The following is a 21896-nucleotide window of genomic DNA, read 5'->3' on the forward strand; positions in this document are numbered from 1 at the left end:
CAAGGGTACAAAATCATCACATTATTTAATAAACTTTAAATCAAGTTAAACTTGACCTCAAGCTCCATTCTGCCTCGGACGGCAGGAAATCCAAGCTTGGTCATTATTGATACTCTCCCAGCCCCACCCTTGGACAGTATACAAAGGCTCCTGAACTTTTTGGGAGGCCTCCCATGAGCGATTGGCAGGTTGTGCTCTGTAAAACCTCAGGGGCACCATTCACATTTCAAGAGGCTTGACCACATTCTTGGAATAGGAGGGAGGAAAAAATAGAGCATGAAACAACCCACCAATTAACATTTCAATAAATTATCCAGTCACATGCTTTTTTTTTTTTGAGGGGAGAGTCCATACCTTTCATTAGATTCTCAAAGCAAAGAGGGAGTCTGGTTTGATCCAGCAAAAGAGATGGGTGTCAAACCTCTGTGCTCCACAAAGCAGGAAAACATCGCATTTGCATTGATTATAGACCCTTTTCACAGTGCTGACACATCTATGAGCTTCGAGTGGCCTCATTATTTTTTTATTAAATTGGGTCAGGGTGGGGTCCCCATTCAACCTAAATGCAGATGGGGTCATTGTGGCTGAACAGCAAAATACACAATAGGTAATAAATTCTGGGAAATGAAATCTGTCATCAGACCACTCTTTCACACAACAAAAAACGAGGTGGGGTATAACACTGGGACTTGAGGCAAAAAAAATCTCAAAGATAAAGAGACAGAATTGTATTCACTGAGTTGTAAAGCATTTGGGGGGCCTCTTCTTTGGGCAGAACAGGAAAAGGCCAGTATCGATTCAATAAAAAGTATGTAAAACTACTGAACAGAAAAACATGTATGCAATGGAGGGAGCTTGCAGAATACACAATGGCTTTGCAAATAAATATAGACACCCGAATGGTAGCATCATTATCAGCCTCATCTTCAAATACAGGGAGAGAGAAAGTGCTTTCAGGGGAGTAGTAGGAAAAACACTCAGGTTAATGAAGAAAGCCTGTACTGAGTCATATCTGTCATATTAAGGGCTCATTACAATAATTATTTTTTACCATATTTAATTTTTCTAAAATTCAATTGATCAGACCTGGATCCATGATTAATCCTCTGAGTATGACTAGACTCAAGTGGGTACTAATAAACAGTAACCGAATGTCCAAGTCCCATTTTTAGGGTTGTACTTGTACAACGCAGCATTGTACTACACAGCATTTACTTTCTACATCCCATTGCCTTTGGATGAATCTGGACGTCCCTATTTCATGAGAGTTCAATTTAGTCTTTTGTCACTTTGATACTTTGATTCCAGAATTCTGTAATAATTAAAAAAAAAAAAAACAGTGTTCTCAGAGTTTTTGACATACCATACAATCATACTTTCCATTTCTTTATCCTCACAAAAAATAATCCATCCATAGAGGTAGCTGCAGATCCTTCACTAGTGTGTGGGCAGCTTGGTGCCATGCACAACACGTGAAACCTGAGTTGCACAGGGGGTACCTGGGTGGCTCAGTTGGTTGGGTGTCCGACTTCGGCTCAGGTCATGATCTCGCAGTTTGTGAGTTTGAGCCCCGTGTCAGGCTCTGTGCTGACAGCTCAGAGCCTGGAGCCTGCTTCTGATTCTGTGTCTCCCTCTTTCTCTGCCCCTCCCCAACACACACTCTGTCTCTCTCTCTCAAAAACAAAGAAACATTAAAAAAATATTTGAAAAAATTTGAGGGTCGCCTGGGTGGCTCAGTTGGTTGAGCAACTGACTTGGCTCAGGTCATAATCTCAAGGTGCGTGGGTCAGAGCCCTGCATGGGGCTCTGTGCTGACAGCTCAGAGCCAGGTGCCTGCTTTGGATTCTGTCTCTCTCTCACTCTCTGCCCCTCTCCCACTTGCTCTCTCTTTCTCTCTCTCTCTCAAAAATAAACGTTAAAAAAAAAAAATTGAGTTGGACAGATTAAAATCATACAACCTGTCTCTTCATTTCTTAAGTGGATTACAGTGCCATAGGTAAAATAAGTAAAATGTCTGGCTCAGTGTCAGGATACGATGGATACTGAATAAATAGTGGTTTTCTTGGGGTGCCTGGGTGGCTCGGTCGGTTAAGCGTCCGACTTCAGCTCAGGTCACGATCTCGCGGTCCGTGAGTTCGAGCCCCGCGTCGGGCTCTGGGCTGATGGCTCGGAGCCTGGAGCCTGCTTCCGATTCTGTGTCTCCCTCTCTCTCTGCCCCTCCCCCGTTCATGCTCTGTCTCTCTCTGTCTCAAAAATAAATAAACATTAAAAAAAATTAAAAAAAAATAGTGGTTTTCTCACTTCAAAGTAAAAGGTCTAAGTGACTGATAGACTATTTTATCTTGCGAGTTCTGGAACGATGAAATGATTGAGCTGGAAAGACCCTCAGTACAAACTTTTATTTTACAGATGGGGAACATGATGGCCTTAGGAAGTGAAAAGATTTGTTCAAGGTGAAAGATTTAGTTTTCTCAATAAATAACTATTTGTTGAATGAAGAAATAACATTACATCATCACCAGAAACCAATTTCCTATAGGTCAAATAATTATCTCTCTCCTAGAAGGTTTATGACATGTGGAAATGTGAAACGTAAAATGTGATAAAGAAGGAGAACATTTGTATGAATTCCTCTTCTTAAATATATTTTTCATTGACAAATGTGTATTAATTGCCCTTCATGCTTAGCCTATTTAACTTGTTTATCTAGTTAAATATGGCATTGATTTATCGTTCTAAGCAATCACCTTCTTATACTTTTATAATTATTATATATTACATATTAAAGAAAAGGACCAAGTTGCATGTGGCATATTATGAGAAAAAGTAAGGCATTTAATTGCTAGTTCAGTGTTCATTCATAAAAAAATGGAACTGTTGGAAACAAATTCATGAGTATATAATATGGTCCATGTGGCTTACTTCTTATATTCAAGATTTAGTGAATTTTATTGTCTACTATATCAGTTTTATCAGATTTATATACAAAAAAAATACTAAAAAGGTACATTTCCATATAAAAGGAGAAGGCATTATGATGTATGAATTTTAAAATAGTGGTTTCCTAGAAATTGCACTGTGGCGGTCCTGCCTTCCTGGGGTTATTCAGCGGCGCTTCAGCTTATATAATTACCACACCAGCCTCCCTTACAGAGCCCAGGAGGCACCCAGGTCGGTCACCATGGCAACAGATTCTGAATCAGAGTAGCCCCATCCCAATCCTGTGCACAGAGCCTCTTCTTGGAAAAAGTTTCTTTTTTTTTTTTTTTTAATTTTGAACACATTGCCCTCAAATTGCAGGTATACAATTTCTGAATATTTGTTCTAGTTTTCTTATAAGTGTAATCTGACCCCTAAACGCCTGGGCACACACAATTTCTTGAATTCCAAAAGAAATATAATGCAAACATTTAAATACAGATTGCTTTTTCATTCTGGGCACCATTTGTGAAAAGAAGAAGAAAATAACATTCCAGAATAAAAAAAAAAAGTAAGAAATAGCTATGGGAGGAAATCAACTCTCTTTGATCTTTATGCTGCAATAAGAGCTCTTTTACGCTTTTTGAAAGACTCTTGAAATGCACAGATCTAAGCAAATAAAATACAATTTCCCATTAAAAGTTTTAAACAAATGAACAAACACGTGTTGCCAAGGCCACGTTTATAAACCTTGTGCAATAAAATTCTCTTTTTATCTATAAAGCAGAGAGATCACATTTGCTCAAGATTCTCTGTCTCCCTGGGCGCCTCCCAGAGGCTGGTAAAACCTTGCTGACCCGCTGCAGTGGAGGCTCCTTTCTCATTTCCTGTTTGCTGGTTGGACACGCCTTGCAGCTGTGAGGGCTGAATGTAAGCTGGAGGGCTGATAATGCTCGCAGTTACATAATAGCACGTCTCAAAGCTCTGCCCATCCATGAACTCAATAGAAATGAAAGCTGGGGTTTTCTTTTTTTCCCCCCATCAGGAAAGACATTTCCATGTTTCATTTAAAATTCCTTTCTTCTTTTTAGGGGCGCCTGGGTGGCTCAGTGGGTTAAGCGTCCGACTTCGGCTCATGTCATGATCTCGCGGTCCGTGAGTTCAAGCCCCGCGTCGGGCTGTGTGCTGACCGCTCAGAGCCTGGAGCCTGTTTCGGATTCTGTGTCTCCCTCTCGCTCTGACCCTCCCCTATTCATGCTCTGTCTCTCTCTGTCTCAAAAAAAAATAAACGTTAAAAAAAAAATTAAAAAAAAAAATTCCTTTCCAATCTATCACTAACCAAGAGAAAGAAATTCACACAACTCATAGTATAGCATCCTGTTTACAGTGTGAGCTCAACTTCTGTTTTCTTCTAGCGCCTTAAAGTCAACTCCCATTTATGTCACGTTTCCATTTTCGGCCTTCCTTGATACCAGAGTGATTTAGTTCTTGATGACCTCTTTGAAACATCTCCCTTTTTCCTTTCCTCTTTGGCTTCATTCTTACTGCTGTTTTCTGAAGTATATATCCTGCCTGACCACCAGCAGCCATGACTCAGAAGAAACATATATTCTTAACCCTGTGTTCTTTTACCGTCTCTTTCCTGTTGGGGTCCCTCATTTGCAAAACAGTGTGGATTCCAGTCCTGCCTTTCTAACCAAGGGAAAGAAGAGGAAAGTCAGGAGTGGTCCTGCCAATGGCCTTGGACACTGCTGAGCAGGCCCCCCTTCATTTTTTCAGGCTCCAATATCTTTAAGAATGAAGAAATGCCAAAATTGTGTTGTATTGCACTTAAAATGGTTTTTACATTTGTAAGAGCAGCAGGGGACCTTCCAATGCCGTCAGTGTATCTCTGTGACTGTGCATATCTAATCTTATCTGGAAATAAAAACAACTGTCTAAATGTTGGTCCTTTAATGAATTTGGAGTCCTGGCCCAATGCCCTCTTGTTCAATAAGTGAATGGCCCAACATGCACTATAGGAGTCCGGACGACAGTGGTGGTAGCAACAGAAGAGTGGCTACAGCGGGGTCAAAAGTGGCAGGTTCGTAACAACTAAAACTCTAGACCACTTAGAGTAAGCCAAGGACAAATCTAATTTTATGTGTGCTAACATATTATGCTCTCTCCAGTAGGTACTATTGTTATCCACATTTTTATACATAAAGAAACTGAGGCACAGAAAGATTAAGTGACTTGCCCAGGGATGCACAATTAGCAGTAGTATTGAGTCCATGATTTTAAGCATTGTGTCATTTGATCTCTTACTGGATGCCAAGCAGAAAAACACAAGGACCAGAGGAGGAGTGTCGGTGCCCTGAGATGCACAGCAAAGGGAGATGTGTGTGTATGTGTGCTTGTGTGTGTGTTTGGTGGGGGGAGGGAGGGACTTACGATATCAGTAATAAAAGTAGGCAGAGGCACAACAACACAGGCCATTTTGATTCTCCCCCCATCCTGTTGTTGTGCCTAGGGCTGAGGGAATTAGGCAAACAAGGTTGTCTCCCCATAGGCCATATGATGTGTCTAAATCACATGGAAAGTGTGTTATTTTTCAGTGACACATGGAATCAGATCCAGCTTCATGGGCATGTGACTTGGGCAGTCGCTCAGGACCCTGGAGTCTGAATGACCCAGCACTTGGATTAATGCTCTATTGTCACCGTCTTGAAAGTCTTACTTTTTGAACAAAAGGTTCCTGCATTTTTGTTTTGCACTCGGGCCCCACAAATTATGTAGCCAGTCCTACGTGGAAATCCTGAGCAATCTGGAGAAGTCTGTAGCTCTGATCTACCAGGGGAGAGAAGATTCTATTTCCCTTTGATTCCTCTGGAACTGCAGTGCTATAAATCTGCAGTTGCCTGTTAGTGGATTTGCATTTTACTGCAATGTAATACTTTTCCTCACAGGGGAAAGCAGTCAGCTCTCACTAATAGGGGCTTTAATGATGCTCTGCCAAGGTCCACGTGCATAGCCTGGAGCAAAAATGCTCAGGACAGGCTCCAAATTCAACAGCAGGGTTAACTACAAGGGAGCCTCTTTGCAGAATGATAAAACACTGTTAACCTCAGCTAGATTTGTAGCTGACCCCAAGGAGGGCCCCTGCAGAGTAACATAAGTCTACGTATAAAATTCCAACTCGGGTCCTCCTGGAAATTTGTGTTTGCCATCCCACGGTATTTGCATATTTTAGGCATGCTATGGTTAAGTCAAGATTTGCCAGAACTTGTAGAGAAAATCAAACTGCCTCGGTACAAGGAAGCCAATCTGATAAGTCCTCTATCTCCTCTCTCAATGCTTGAGCAGTCTGGCACTAGAATAAACAAATGCTCACCAATGGCGAGTTTCCATGGAATCGGTTGCTCCGAGGCCTTTTCTGAAGTGAAGGGTAGTGAGCTGATTTTCTCCACCAGGGCAGCAATGATACCAGTGAACAGAAACTATAAGGGGGAAAAAAAAAGCCATCTTCTCCAAGAAGACAAAAAGGGAATTCTGTGCCTCTCTCGTTCAGAGGAGCCCAAACCCTTATATTCAAGATCTGTGGGGCTACGCCGAATTAATAATGACGGCTAACATCTTCTAGCATTTACTATGCCCCAGACACCCTTGTAAGGGCTTTACATGTGTCAGCCTAGTTAATCCTCACAACAAGCCAGTGAGGTAGGTATTATTATTATTATCTCCGTTTTAAAGGTGAAGGACCCGAGGCACAGAGAGGGTAAGCAGTTAAGTTAGGAGAGCAGCTGCTCGGCCGGCCGCAAGAGCTACAGGTTCATCCGGGACAATAACACGCAGTGAGGAGTTCCCGGTGGGGCCCGGCTGTGTGTGCAGCTGCTGAGTCTGCGTCCTGTTTGTCCTCACAATAAACCCCCATTAACGAGGGAAGCACAATTGATCTCCCTTGCTCTTGCAACCTGAAAGAGCTTATAGAATACAGATCCTATTGTGGGTGCTTTTGTAATTTGGAGATTTTTTTTTATATATATAAACGGAATAATCAGCCCCTTAATGTATCCATAGGGAATTCAGGAAAGGGATGAAGAAGCGGCTCCTGTTTTTGAGGCATTTGCAATCATTGTTGGAGAGACAGAGCCAACAGATGGGGAACAATAGTGAGGGACTCTAGGGCTGGTGTAAGCAAATGCTGCTCTGTGGTCTTTGCCGCTGAATGGTGTGGGAAATGGGAGAGGGGATGGGTATTCACTCACACTGGCTATCCGGTTAGGTGGGCTGGGGGATGGAAAGAAGAAACTGGGTGGCTTTGGGCATATTGGTTATGTTTAGACTTCACTTTCCTCAACTGTAAAATGAAGTCATAAATAAAGTCATAACATTCAATGAACCCTGACCTTTTCTGTAATGTTGGATTTTTTCATGTGATATTTGCTAAAAGTCGAGATACACCCATGACTGCTCTGGCCCAGACTGAAGATCACATGGTCAGGTTATACACTTTCCTGACCTCCCGTTAGCTCTCAAGAGCCTAAGTGTCCTGAACTTTTTTAGCCTTAACTTTTCTCAGCTATTCACTTTAATGATTGCCTCATCCATATATATATATATATATATATATATATATATATATGTGTGTGTGTGTGTGTGTATACATATATATATATATGTGTGTGTGTGTGTGTGTGTGTATACATATATATATATATATCTTTTTTTTCTTAGCTATTTGCATTTTTCTTTGTTTCTTTTTTTTTTTTTTTGACCAAATACAAAAGTAGGATATACATAGTGGTAGTACTTAATAATACTTAATAAGTACATGGTAGTACTTAATAATAACTTGTATGTTTTAGTATTTTAAAGAAATAAAATTTACCAAATGGGATCATCTGTTGTCTCACTCATTATCATGTAAATGTTTTTCTTGTGTCTTTATTGGTTTTGTATATATATTTTCAATATTGTAAGTTATTCCAATCCCCAGTAACGGGTTATGATTTCTTAACATACAGCTGCAAATCAATGAGGTCTGTGATGGAAATAAAACAAATTTAGAAAAATTAAGTCATTATGCATACCATGTTTTCAGTAGTAGAATGTTTTTTATCCCAAATAGGACTGTGGTTAAGACAAAAAAAAATTATCTGATGTTCCTGATCATTGAAATTTAAAAACAGTAATTAAGGAAGAGAGACTTAAGTATTTTTTATGACCCTTAGAATCAGGTGGCTTTCTCTAACCTAGCAAATATCCTACAGAGCCCATAAACCAGCTGTTCTTTAAGTGTGTTCCCCAGGCCAGCAGTACTGGCATTGAACAAATTCTCAGATTTCACCCAAACTTAATCAGAACTTTGGGAGGGGGGCAGCAGCCTTCCCTATAATTCTGAAATAACTTAAAGTTTGAGAACCACTGTCATAATCCAGGCAGCAATGGAATAGACAGATCATAAATTATGTTTAATGACTATCTTTCCTTAATAGTCCCTCCTCATGCCCAACTGGAAATCGAATTTGGAAGTAAAATTACAACCCAGAGTATTGGCAGGCTTTAGTGATTCCCACTATGGGCTGAATTTAATATCAACTGTTCTATTTGAATTCAAGTCTTCCCCCCCCCCCCCATATATATAGACTCAAGTCATGTTTCCAATGTTATCTTCTCCTGTTCACATACTTCTTATTATAGTGAAATTGGATTGCCATTCTCTCCCCTATGCCCTCACCCTCTACATGCAGGACAGTTGACATAAGACAGGGAAGAGACTTTGATAAGTGGACATTTAGGGGAGAGTACATTTCTGGATGGTGCCAAGGCGTGATCAAATGTATCAAGTCACCCTAGTTTCTTGGTTTCCAACAAAATCTTATGTCAGTTATCATTTCCTTTATGAAATCTTTCTTGATCCTTCAACTGGAAGGTGTGATCTCTCCCTGTATAATGCCCCAGCCCCTCCCCTCCTGTGTTTGGTATTTCCTCCACAGTATATATAGCTTATTCTGTCTTCTTGTGTAGCCAGTATTGTCTGATTTCTTTGATTGGACCATAAGTTGTTGAGATCAGGGGCTGCTTCCTACTCATCTTTCTGCCACGCCTATCACAGTGCCAGACACAATAATAACTCCGTCAATAGTTGTTGCATTGTGGAATGGAGTCACAGGGCTACCCACCAAGCCCAGAGAGTCATCGGATAGCTTTTGGTCAAGGCTATTAGCTGTTATGAGTTAGAGGTACATTGCCTGCTTGTCCCCAAATATTCCCTCGCAGGTAACCAACATTCATTCTTTGTAAGATTTATAGAAAGCTTACAACCCAGGTTGAAAATACAAAGTCCACCCAGGAGGGATCAAGAAATAGAAGGAAGATCCCGAGGACAAGCCTAGCTCTTTTACCCCCTGGAGCTATCAAGGGCAGCGTATAGACACTAGAAAGGACCGGGGCTGGGAAACGGGAACAAATCTTTGATTTCACAGTCTTGCCTGGGGCCTTGACTGACAGTAGCTGCTGCTTTAACTTCCATCTGTGGCTTCACGCCTTTTTAGAAGAGACTCAGGAAATCTCACTCTGGTCTTACAGGGAATATTTTCAGCCTAAGAGGAAAATTGTGAGCATGAGAAGCAAGCTTGTCTTGCTTTCCCACACCCAGAGACAGAGACTCCTAAAACAATAACGGTCTAGAAAGAATCTGAAGACACCCGGTACAAAATGTATTTAGTTTATTAGTGTCCTTAATACCACTGCGGTGAAAACAAACAAGAAATGGACAACCCCTCCCCCCAAACAACGTTTAATTTATATTTATGTATTTGTTAGCGGCTCGTGTCTTGAAATTCATCTATAACATCATAAACCCGTGGCAAATTCTGAACAGTGAAATTCATTGTTAGGAAAATATGATAAGGAAAGATATGGTTTATGTGGATAAGACCCCCCCCCCCAAATTTTAATCTATATTTGCGATTAAATCTAGATCACGTTTTATCTGCATTGGCTCAAGTTTGGTTTTTTTCCCCCTCAGGGATCCTGCAGCTGTTCCTCCAGGTTCATTTGCCGAGGAACACTGCCATCATGCGGCCTGATGTGGTAAGGACAGCTGATAAAAGACAACAGGGTTTTAATTTTGATGCTCTCTCCAGAGAAATGTTTGCGGCTTTAAAATGTGCTTTGTTGTTTGAAGCTGGATTTGTTGATTCATTTCTAAAGCAGCACAGAATTAGTCCTGTTTTTGTGTGTCTGTTTTTGAACCCCCATGTATATAGTGACCACATTAAAAATTATCACATATACAAAATAATAAATGATCCTGTTTATTTTATGAATTTGTCAAGTGTTCATAAATTTATCCACTTTAAAGACAGTAGAAAGTCTTTATCATGTAAACTAACATTCTCTCTGCACACCATGAAGTCCATTGAGGGAGATGAGAGGTAGGGAACTGTCTGGAGGTAGCATCATGTGGTCTGAAAGCTGGAACTATGAAACTTGACCCTAGGTCAGAGCCTCCAGTTTGCCACTAATTAACTATGTAATCCTGAGCAAGGCACATAAGCTACCTTGCCTCAGTGCTTTCTTAAATGAAGTGGGTTTGATACACTTAAGTCAAAACTGTTTTCCAGTTAATTCTGTGATTCTACCTGACAAGTAAACAAGCTCTTTAAAAAGCAAGAATGTTGTTTTTCTTTCCCTATGATTTTCCTGTAAATATGCTCTCTCTTCCTCTCCGCCCCCCCTCCCGCAGCCCTAACTGAAGCTTTGTCTGCATGACTCATCATGCAAAATTTTCTCTGCAAGAACCCAGAGATTATGTGTTGTGCTCAGCACGTTCCAGTGCAAACGGCTTTCATGCATTTTGTGGGCATTCATAGTTTAGGTATCTCCACAGATAGAAAATAAACTTGATGAATCTTTCAAATTGGTAAACAGCTTCCTGGCTTCTGAGAGCTGTGGGTCTTAAAAAATGTTCCAGAATGTTAGTAAAGACAATTCAGAACAGTCTGATGTCTTTAACACCTGAAAGGGAAGGGCAATTTTCTTTCCTAACTACATCTTCTGCTTTATAAATTTGTCAAGAGTGGAAAGAGGATTCAAATACTGCTTGGAGCACAATCGTGAGGTTAATGTTCTGATGAGACAAAATTATGACAAATTATTCCCGGAGTTGATTTTGTGATGTGCATAGCAGGGTGAGGGATGGAAATACAAGCTGGTGTTGATATTTAAAGTGGAAGGGCATGTAAATGCAGGTCAGTTGCTAGGCGACCTAGAGCACAAAGCTAATGCCCCTCTGGGTGCGCAGAATGTTTTATCTCAAGAAACCTTGTCTTTCACAGTCAACGATGACATTAAATATATACTCTGTCAAAATTCAGGTGGACTAGAGCTTGGTTATTACTTGTGTCCATTCAGCCATTCTATCATCTGCCACCCATAAAGGGAGCAAATGAAAGAGAACAATGTCACATCCTGCCAGTGACCAAGGTGCTCCAGGAAAGCTTAGCGACTCGCTACGAATTCAGTTTAAACACTCTTACACGAAAAGACAGCTGGCTTGTTCGCTGATACCAGTTTCAATAAGTGTGCAGCAGTGGCGGAACAATCACTTCAGCGTTCCAAAGTGAGTGATGCCAGGCCACAGAGTTCTAAGCGAAGATGTGCTTGAGTAGGATTCTGGACCCTGTTCACAGGGCAATCGGTTCAGCCATTCGTGGGATTTTTTAAAAACAGATTTCAAGCTAACCACACTTCCGGTTTGTAATTACCACCAAGGGTATAGATGCGCAAAACTTTACAACTGGCAGAGTTTTGAGAGTTCTTCCAGCGACCCCCACTGGTTGAAGACGTAACCCGAGCCTGTCTGTGGGCAATGGTGATGGGCAGCCCGTTAAGAAAATCATAGCCAAAACTTCTGCCCTTGTACAACATTGTCAAGCTTTGCCAATATCCAGGAGACACTATATACTCAATGAGAGAAAAAAACTAAAAGCTGAGAAGTGGGTCTAGTAGGTCTTATTTTACTTAGAAGAAACTGAGTCCCTGAGAATTATTTTCAGTTATTCAAACACGCAGCTAATAATCACCAGAGCTGGGAACACTATACAGGTTTCCCAACCCAAGGCTCTTTTACGGTAACACCATATAGTCTTTCTCGGGAGAGTTGTGATGCTCTGCTATTCTAGTGATATGAAAGGCAGCGATAGAAATCCTGTAATGCTTTGAGAATGCTTTACAATGTACAAAGCAAGTTTATATATATCGTTTCATTGGATTCTTAACAACCTTGGGAATTATTCTCATGAAATAGTATGCTTAACACAGAGAATTGATCTGCATTGTTATACAAGCATAGTTCTAATTCTACTGCTTTTTAGGTCTCTGTTATAATCCTATTGCCATGCCCCAATATCAAGGGTGACATAGTGGCCTTGGAAGATAGAGAATTGGAACCCTACTATGGTTTGGATTTTTTTTTTTTTTTTTTTTTTTGCATGTGTTTGCTCCACTTCAGTATAGAATACCCACAAATAAAATAAAATACACCCTTTACTGCTTATCTGTGGAAAATAATAAGCTTATCATCAGTTCTAAGCCAGTTTGGAGATACTACTAGGTATCAGACCAGACATAACAGTAAATATGAAGATGTTGTCCTAGGCCAAACTTTGAGAGAATTGAATTGCACTTGGGTTTGAGAAGCAGAAAAACTGAAATAAATGGATATCCATCAGTTCCACTCCTAAGCTTTATTGAACTTCAAAAATACCTAAAAGGGGGGGAAGCATCTAAATAAAGATGGCCTCTTAGGGGCCACCTCTTTTTCCCTATCTCAGGGCCTTAACATCTCCAGCTCCTGTGACCCAGAAAGTTCTTCCCCTAGATATCAGCATGACTCGGTCTCACACCTCCTTCAAGTTTTTGTTCAGGGAAAATGAGGATGCCTCTGATCATATATTTGAAATTGCAATGCTTTCGAGGGCCATAATATCTTCCCAGGACCAGCTTGAGAGTACAGCAGATTTTTCCTTATTTATTGGCCCAGAGGAGCACACCTTTTTCTAATCTAAACAAGAGTGACTTACAGGGTGGGTCATGACCCTAGACCTTCCCGAGTTTATTTTGCTCAGTGGCATGTATTAGCCCCTGGCAAACTATGTATTTTACTGTCCAATCTTTTTAAATTGTCTGATTGCCTTTACTAGCTACAAGCTCCATAAGTACGAACTTTTTGCATGTATCTACAGTGTGGAGGAGAATCACTACTGGTAGCTAAGATGGACCCCAGTGATTCTCACTTCCCAGTGACCATGTCTCTCTTTTATCCCCACTCACACTAAATCAGGCTGCTCAGTGTGACAAACAGAACGTGTTAGAAATGGCAGTGTACAAGTTCCTAGGTTAGATAAAGTAAGGAATTGCACCTCCTGACTTGCTCTCTTGGATTTTTCATGCTGGGGGAAGCCAGCTGCTATATCATGAGGACATTTGAGCAGCACCATGGAGTACCTGGACAGGAACCAAACTGTCAGCACCAACTTGTTAGCCAAATGACCAAGCCATTTTAAAAGGGGATCTTCTAACTCCTAGCCTTTGAGTCTTTCAGCTGAAACCTCAAATATCATGTAGCAGAGACAAGACTTTCTCACTGTGCCTTGTCTGTAGCCTTAACCCACAGAAACCATGAGACGTATGATTATTGGTGCTTTAAGCCGATACATTTTGGGGTTATTCGTGATGTAGCAAGAGATAGCCAAATAGTGCCTGGCCCACAAAAAGTTCCCAATAAATATTCATCGAATTAAGGGATAAATGTAAGCAGATTTTTTTCCCTAGGGTACTCAATGATCGTAATATAATGCCTGTTATTAACCTAAACAAAACTATACAAAGTCTTAGTTCAATAGCTACATTGGTTTTGGGAGTCCAGGATGTAGGCTTGAGTCTTGGATCTCTTACTCATTTGCCATTTGATCTTGAATAATTCACTTCCAGTCTTTGGTTCTTGGTTTTCCTTATCTGTAAGCTAGAAATAATGATAACAGTTGTAGTTCTGCTATTAACACTACCACCAACTTGCAAGACCCCCGTTGACAGTGTAGACCCCTGGATCAGAGCTCTCTTGAAACTCGTGTCACAAATGAAATTGCCCATTATGTGAACAAATAAGTCTTCTTTAATGTTTAAGTCAGTTCCATGTGTTGGTGTCGCCTAAACCCAAAAGCTCTTTATACAGAGCATCAACACTAACACAAATGAAGCAATAGCAAACAAAACAAGGTGACATGTAATGAGTACAATGTTACATGCCTGACTTAAGTATCACAACTAAGAAGGAAGGGATTGTCAGAGCATCCTATCAGCCATCTTTGCGAGCTGATGGCAAGGACATCCTAATTCATCTGCCCGGGAGAGTCAGAGAGGCCCAGTGGGGTCTGTTTTCATAGAAATTTTGGTTTTTGTAGGTATATTTTAGAAGCCTTGGCATTGAATTTATTCCCTATGACTGCATTTGACAGGTAATTGCTGGCTGAGTAGCATCAAATTGATGTTTACATGCCATAAAGGACCAAGGAGCTATTTGTGTTCCAGAGAAGACACTATGAGTGGCCAGACTTTGTTGTGCACAGACATCAAGAAAACAAGCAGCCAGGCTTCTGTGACCGCTGCCTCCCCCGTAGGTCCCCAGAGAGTACAAGAGGGTCTTCTGGGCCACTTGCCACAATATCATCACCTTGTCGGAAAGCTCTTCATTTTGTTCCAAGGGCAGAGGACACTGTCCTGGGCGTGTTGTGAAATACTAATAAAAAACTCATCTACAGATTGAAGAGTTTTCATTTTTAAAAGCTGAAGAGACAGGGGTTTCTGACAGGCCTGGATGGACAGCATGAAACATGACCACTGTGAAATCTGGCCTCCTGAGGCCTGGAGACATGGTGACTTGAAGCAGTGATGTGGACAATGTAAGCAGCTCTCAAATCTGTCTCATTAGCATTGGTCACATTGCTTCCTATATGTTAGAATGACTTTGATGGGCAATGTAATTAAACTGCTGTTTGTTTTGTAAGTGCAAGTGATTATCTCTTAGTTTTATCCTCTGCTGCTCAAGTAGATTGGTCACTGATTGATTTTTTTAGCATAATAATACAGGTAACTTTCTCCATTTTATACATTTCTTCATGGAAACTTGCTTTGTTTCCTCAAATTATTCCACAAGGTTTAGATTTTTTATTTTTATGGCCAAGAGATGGGACTGAAATAGCTTCTGTGGGAAAAAATAAGTTCTTTCTTTAAGTTGAAATTGTAAACTTGTTTCTAAATATTAACAGCAATGTTTTTTTATTTATTTGAAAATCATGTTTCTTGTAGCTTTCAGGGCCAAGTCTTGAGATGTTTATCAACCCAAGGAGAGAAAGTACAGAACAACCTAGGATAAATGGGCCACTGATCAAATTTAGTCCCAATGTTGACTTTTAGAAAGACGATAATAGTGAATAGCAGGCATTAAGAAAACAAGGATTTTTTTTTTTCTAGATTACTTTATCTCCTCCTTTTGTATATCAAGGACCATGCCCAAAGAACTCAAGATCATGGAGTTTCTTCCACAATGCAAAGATGACAACTTTTCTACCTATGGAGGGAGGTCAAGCTTGCTAGGGGAAAAAAGGTAAAGTTAAAAAGGAAGCAAAATGTCTAAGACTGGACCTTTCTAGCCAGGAGGCTGGACTTCTGGAGGGACTAGGAAAAGAAATATAGGTTGATAGAGGAATTAGATGCCGTGTTCTCATCCCTGTTCAGGTACCTAATAGTTCTTCCAGGGGTGAACTTTGGTGGAGCAATGGAGGGGGGAAAGGATTTAGAAACAACCAGAAATTCCTGTCTAAGGACAGAGATTAATGGCCAGCATCAGGAATCATGCAGACTCCTTGGAACTCCAGCCCTCAGCTAAGGTCCATATCTATTCTTGTCCTAAAAAGGTGATAAGAAAAAGGCTATCCAAAGCTGCTAATTCTCCATGAAGTGTGAGGAGGTGGCAGGGTGCCTGGAGAGAGGACTTGGAATTTCCTCTGTATGCATTGCAGTAACCTAGCCAAAAGGCTGCAGTGTTTGAAGACATCACGTTTGGAGACAAATGACCAGGATCATGTGCTCCATTGGTAGGAGCCAGAAAGCCAGAAATACAGTCAGGAACAATTTAGAGGAGCCACTGTGCTACTCTGCCATGGAAATCAAGGAGGGCTCCCAGGACAATGAGTCCATCTGAGGACTCCTTCTCCTCCCATGAGATCATATAAGCTACACTCCTATCCCTGACTGATATTCATCTGGTACACACCAGTCTGACCCTGTTGATTATTTATGATCAAAGCCTCTTCTAACTGATGCTGGTTGTTAAATATTAGTATTTTGAATATTATTATTATTAACATATCCCATATTTCCAGAAACCATCTTAGAGGAAAGTTAGAACTCCCAAAAATAGAGAATTTAATCCATAGCGACTGAGCATTTACCTAAAGAGACTGCTAAAAATTTGAATAGGGCTTAACATATTAAGTTGGACTAAAATTAAGTTGTCCTTCCGTTTGCCTCTAAGGTGAAAAACCCGTAAAGGGAGGATCGGATTAACTAATTGAATATAAACAAACAAACCACATTGCTTCTCTATGAAATTTAGTGAATTTGCAGCTTTGTGACAAATTCTGGTGTAGAGGAGTTTGGAAAGATTTGGGGACTTCCATTTTCACTTCAGTCCATCAGCAATGCTAAATCCTGTAAGGCAGGGACTTTGATCTCTTTTGTTCACAGCTGTATCTCCAGTGCTCAGAATAAATGTCTGGCACATGGTAGGCGCTCAATAAATATCTGTTGAAGAAATTACAACTATAAGATAAGGCAGACTTGCACAGTGCCCTTAAGGAATCACAATGCAATTTCAACAAAAGCAAAGAGTCGCTGTGTGACCTCCATCATACTCCCTTAGTTTTCAGCTCCCTCTAGCATATTATATTCCATTTTAGGCCCCCAAATTTAAGAGCAGCATTCTGCAATAAACTAGAGAGGATCCAGAAGAGAGTAGGTAGGACAAGAGAATTCTGAAAAACAGCCCAAATAAGGAATAGTTGATACTAATTGAGGGAAAAAATGACTGATGAGGGATAGGATATTATTTTCAAATGTTAGAAATTCATCAAAGATGAAAATGGAATAAGTGTATGATTGCATTTTCAAAATTAGACCCAATGAAAAAAATTATGGATAGGCAATTTTGGCTCAATGTAACAAAAATACCAACTTTAATTTTCCAATAACGGAATGGATTGCTTTGTGAACCAGGATGTGAGAATTATATTTTATCTTGTATTTTCTTTTCCATATTCACTGGTATTTGTCTCCCTTTCCCCTTAGCTCATTGTATCTTCTTGAAAGCAGAAAACTGTAAAATTTGGAATGTAGGGTTAGATTAAAACTTTATTACTGTTAAGAGTTGTGGGGCCTATCAACTGATTGTCAGTTATCTCAGTCCCTAGGGTCATAAGGTGGCAAACTCAAATCTGAGAACATATCCTTGATTATTGAGTCCATAGCTCACTCATTATCTGATGTCTGTTGCAAAGTGAAGTTGCAAATTTTGTAAAAGAGGTAAGACAACAGGAAATTGATGAAAATGTAAGAGAATTGCCCAGTCTCATACAAAACCATTTGCTAATGAGGATTTGGTAGGGTCATTTCTGTTAATAACTGAATAAGAAGAGTCTGAAAACAAAAGGAGTTGATAAGTGCTCCAGCGGGAATTCTAGCAACTGTGTTTGAAAGTCATTGGAGTATCAAAGGATGAAGACAGGCCCTTGGCAAAACTGATGAAGCCCTTGAATACTTTTTGCAAAAATGATCCTTTTTATATCAGTTTGACAAAAGTCACTCCAAAGATACAGGATATTGCTTCATGTTGTTACAAAATTGATCAGAAAAATTATTTTACTCAGGAAATGGTAGACAATTTATTTTGTGGTCTTTTTTTTTTTTTTTTTTAAATATTTATTTATTTTTGAGAGAGACAGCATGAGCCAGGGAGGGGCAGAGAGAGACGGAGACACAGAATCCGAAGCAGGCTCCAGGCTCTGAGCTGTCAGCACAGAGCCCGATGTGAGGCTCCAACCCACAAACTGTGAGATCATGACCTGAGCCGAAGTCGGACGGCCAACTGACTGAGCCACCCAGGTGCCCCTTTTTTATTTTGTGGTCTTACAACTTACATATAGCTTCTGTCCACTTAAATTTTGTTAAATATTAGGTGAAAAAACATTTTTCATAATTTTTGCTTTTATTTTTTAAGATGAATTTAAAATGAGTTTTCTCCCCCTGTTGTGAAATTTAGTCTTCATTTTACATAGATTCCATTTTGGTGGAATTTTCCAGCAATAATTATCCTCCAAAAGTGCACAACTTCTGGATCTCTTTGTTTCCTCTACCAGAGATGTTTTTTTCTCTTAGCTTTGTCAAAAAGGGACAAAACATATCAATAAATGTTATCCCTCTATGTGAGTTGCCCATATGGATATAAAAGGAACAGCTGCATCTTATTTGCCACCTAGCACAGTACTAAGGACCTTGGAAATAATCAGTTAATAATTCTTTTTTCATTTGCTATTTATTCATTCATTCATACTAAGTAGTTATTCTGAGTTAACAAGTTATCCTTATTAATAATATGTTACCTATATACATATACAGAAATACTTTTTATCCAAATGTAATATATGTTTATTGTAGATGAATTCAGACAATAAGAAAGGGATCAAGAAAAAATCTGATGTAATCTTACCACTAGGAAATAAAAGTGGATGATATTTGCAAATAGATGCTTATAGACTTTTCTTCCTATATGTGCATAAAGTATATGTATTTTTACATTTGTATATTATATAAATATATACAAACTACATAAGCATATATAATATAATATACAAATTATATAAGCATATAAGAATACATATTTGTACATCATTTAAATGCAGATATTTTAAAGATATTTATACTATGCATACTATTTTATAAATTGTTTATCTCAGACATTTTTAATAAGCATATATCTACCTAATCATAATGACTGAAGAGTATTCGATTACATGATTATGTCATAATTTATTTATGAAATTTTCTACTCTTGGTCATTTAGATTTCTTCCAAGAACTTTTTTTATTATTAACAATGTAATTACCCACACATACATTTATATTCATTTATCCATCCTTTTCAGGCAAAATATTTTATACCACGTTAGGCTTGAAGATTTAAAAATTAAGAATATTAACAGAACATTTAGGGGCGCCTGGGTGGCTCAGTCGGTTGAGCGTCCAACGTCAGCTCAGGTCATGATCTCATGGTTTGTGGGTTCAAGCCCCGTGTCGGGCTCTGTGCTGACAGCTCAGAGCCTGGAACCTGCTTCAGATTCTGTGTCTCCCTCTCTCTCTCTCTCAGCCCCTCCCCCATTCTCTCTCTGGCTCTCTCTCTCTCTCTGGCTCTCTCTCTCTCTCTATCAAAAATAACCATTAAATTTTTTTAAAAAAAGAATATTAACAAAACATTTAAACATTAAAAAACAAGCAAAATGAATCTACAGGATTAGAAGTCAAGACAATGGTTGTCACTGGGGAGTCAGGTGAGTGTTTTGATTCGAAAGAGACATAAAAAGTGTTTCAAGTGTGTTTGGACGATTCTATGGTTTGATATGGAGGTCCATCACGTGGGAGTGTTCACTTCTTAAAAATGTAACAAACTGTATGTTTATGATTTGTCCCTTTCCACTTTCTTGTATTTATGTAACACATTAATAAAATAAATTAACAAATTGTGCTATGGTATGCATCCATGTTTACATCCTTAAGTAAATCCTAAGAACCAAATACTTAGTATTATCATTTTAAGTTTTCTTAAATTCATGTTGCTAATTTTTCTGCAAAAAGTTTGCACCAGTTTTGACTCTTACCAACAATATATAAGATGTGATTTCACTGCATTCAAATTTATACTTACTGTCATCATTTTTCTAATGTTTAATGATTTATAAATTTAAAATTTGACTATTTCTCTGTCTAACTTTTTATTTGAAGAAGTTTCAAACTTCTAGAAAACCTGAGAGACACCTGCATGGCTCAGTCAGTTAAGTGTCTGACTTGATTTCCATTCAGGTGGTGATCTCAGCCCCACGTTAGACTCCATGCTGATAGCACAGAGCCTGCCTGAGATTCTGTCTCTCCCTCTCTCTCTCTCTCTCTCTCTGCCCCTGCCCCACTCGTGCTTTTTTTCTGTCTCTTTCTCAAAATAAATAAACTTTAAAAAAAAAAGAAAAGCTGAAAAAATAATATAACAGACACCCATAGATCCTTCATTAGATTTGCCAACTTTCAACTTCTTGCTACATTTTTTTTGTTTCTCTGCCTCTAATTATAGCCCCCACACACACTTGCATATGCACACACACGTGTGTGTGTATATATGCACACACATATTATTTACATACATACATATATTATTTTTTCATTTGTGAACTATTTGAAAAGATTTAGACATCATGACAATTTACCCCTTAATGCATCACTTAAGAGTAAAAATATGTTTCTACCTAGCCATAATACCTCCACCACGCCTTGAAACATCAATAGTTTTTCCAAATTATGAAGTAATATCTAATCTATATTCATATTTCCACAATTGCCCTCAATATATACTCTTTTCTGTTTTTTAAATACAGCATTAAATAAAGTTCATTCACTCATTGCAGTTGGCTGTTTTGTTTCTTCAGTCTTTTTTTTACCGAGAACAGTCCTGCCACCCCATACCCTACCCCACTTTCTCTCTTGACATTGAAACTTTTCAAGTCTACGTCACTTGAAAACTTTCTGTTTGTTTTCAAATGTGTACAACTGTGCTTGATTTTACAGGCTTATATTACACAATTATTATAGGTTTGCAGGAGTGCATATATCAGCAACTGTAACAAATTTTCATTTTTGCCTATTGGTTAATCAAAGCAAGTGGCTGGATCTCCAGTTGGGCACCAGATGTTTTTACTGAGGGAGGAAAAAAAAGCATTAAGAGCTTTTAAATCTTACACTATTGCTTTGATCATAGAAGAAATAATACTGACATTTCGTTCTCCAAAGTGTGTTGTGAGGGTTTTCCTTGATATTGACACAATATATTATTCAATGAATCAGTTAGTATAGAACCAGTTTAAAAGACCTGAAAAGGGAGTGACAGCCAAGAAGGATATTTTGAAGTTTGAAATGATCCCTATATAAATAGAACGGATCAGCATAACTTTGGGATAAAATTAGCCGACAGTTTGTGGGCTCTCGCTTGTGCCTGTTTGCTTGGTGCTATTCTCCTGATAAATCACAACAAAGCTTCCAGAGGGAGAGGAAGGATGGAGGGCACCAACACCCCTGTCACTAAATCTGCAGCTGCCAAGTTAGTTAAGAGAAATTTCCTTGAGGCTCTAAAGTCAAATGACTTCGGAAAATTGAAGGCCATTTTAATCCAAAGGCAAATAGATGTGGACACAGTTTTTGAAGTTGAAGATGAGAATATGGTTTTGGCATCTTATAAACAAGGTAAAAACTATAGGTGTAAGTGTAAAATCGATAGAAAACGGATTTGTTTTAAATGCAGTGTCAGTCACCCACTCTAAACCAGTAGCTCTTGGGGTTTAAGTATGTATTTTAAAAATATTTCTGATTTAATCTTTTCTCTTTTTTAACTAGACACCATCATGGGTGGTATAAATATGTTTTTCTTTCTTTCTTTTCTTTTCTGTTCTGTTCCTTTTCTATCCTTGTGTCTGGAATTTGAAATCGTGAACAATTATATTTATTAATGTACTTTGTTTTTGTTTCTAACTTTTCTTCTGCCTCTAATGATATAGAATAAAGAAAACATCTCCAGATTATGGCTAAACAGACTGCTAAAATCTAATCCAGTGTGACTGC

At 39.1% G+C, this 21896-nt stretch overlaps 1 protein-coding gene across 1 annotated transcript in view; it reads left to right on the forward strand.

Moving 5' to 3' along the window:
* The first annotated feature begins 4929 nt into the window (after positions 1–4929).
* Positions 4930–21896, forward strand: part of ASB4 (ankyrin repeat and SOCS box containing 4) — a 75965-nt gene continuing 58998 nt past the window's right edge. Inside the window, exons 1-2 of the mRNA XM_042927339.1 lie at positions 4930–5002; positions 9932–9996. Coding sequence (XP_042783273.1) covers positions 4930–5002; positions 9932–9996 — 138 coding nt within the window. The remainder of the gene's footprint in view (positions 5003–9931; positions 9997–21896) is intronic.

This window comes from Panthera leo, chromosome A2 (genome assembly GCF_018350215.1).
Source record: "Panthera leo isolate Ple1 chromosome A2, P.leo_Ple1_pat1.1, whole genome shotgun sequence".
NCBI lineage: Eukaryota > Metazoa > Chordata > Mammalia > Carnivora > Felidae > Panthera > Panthera leo.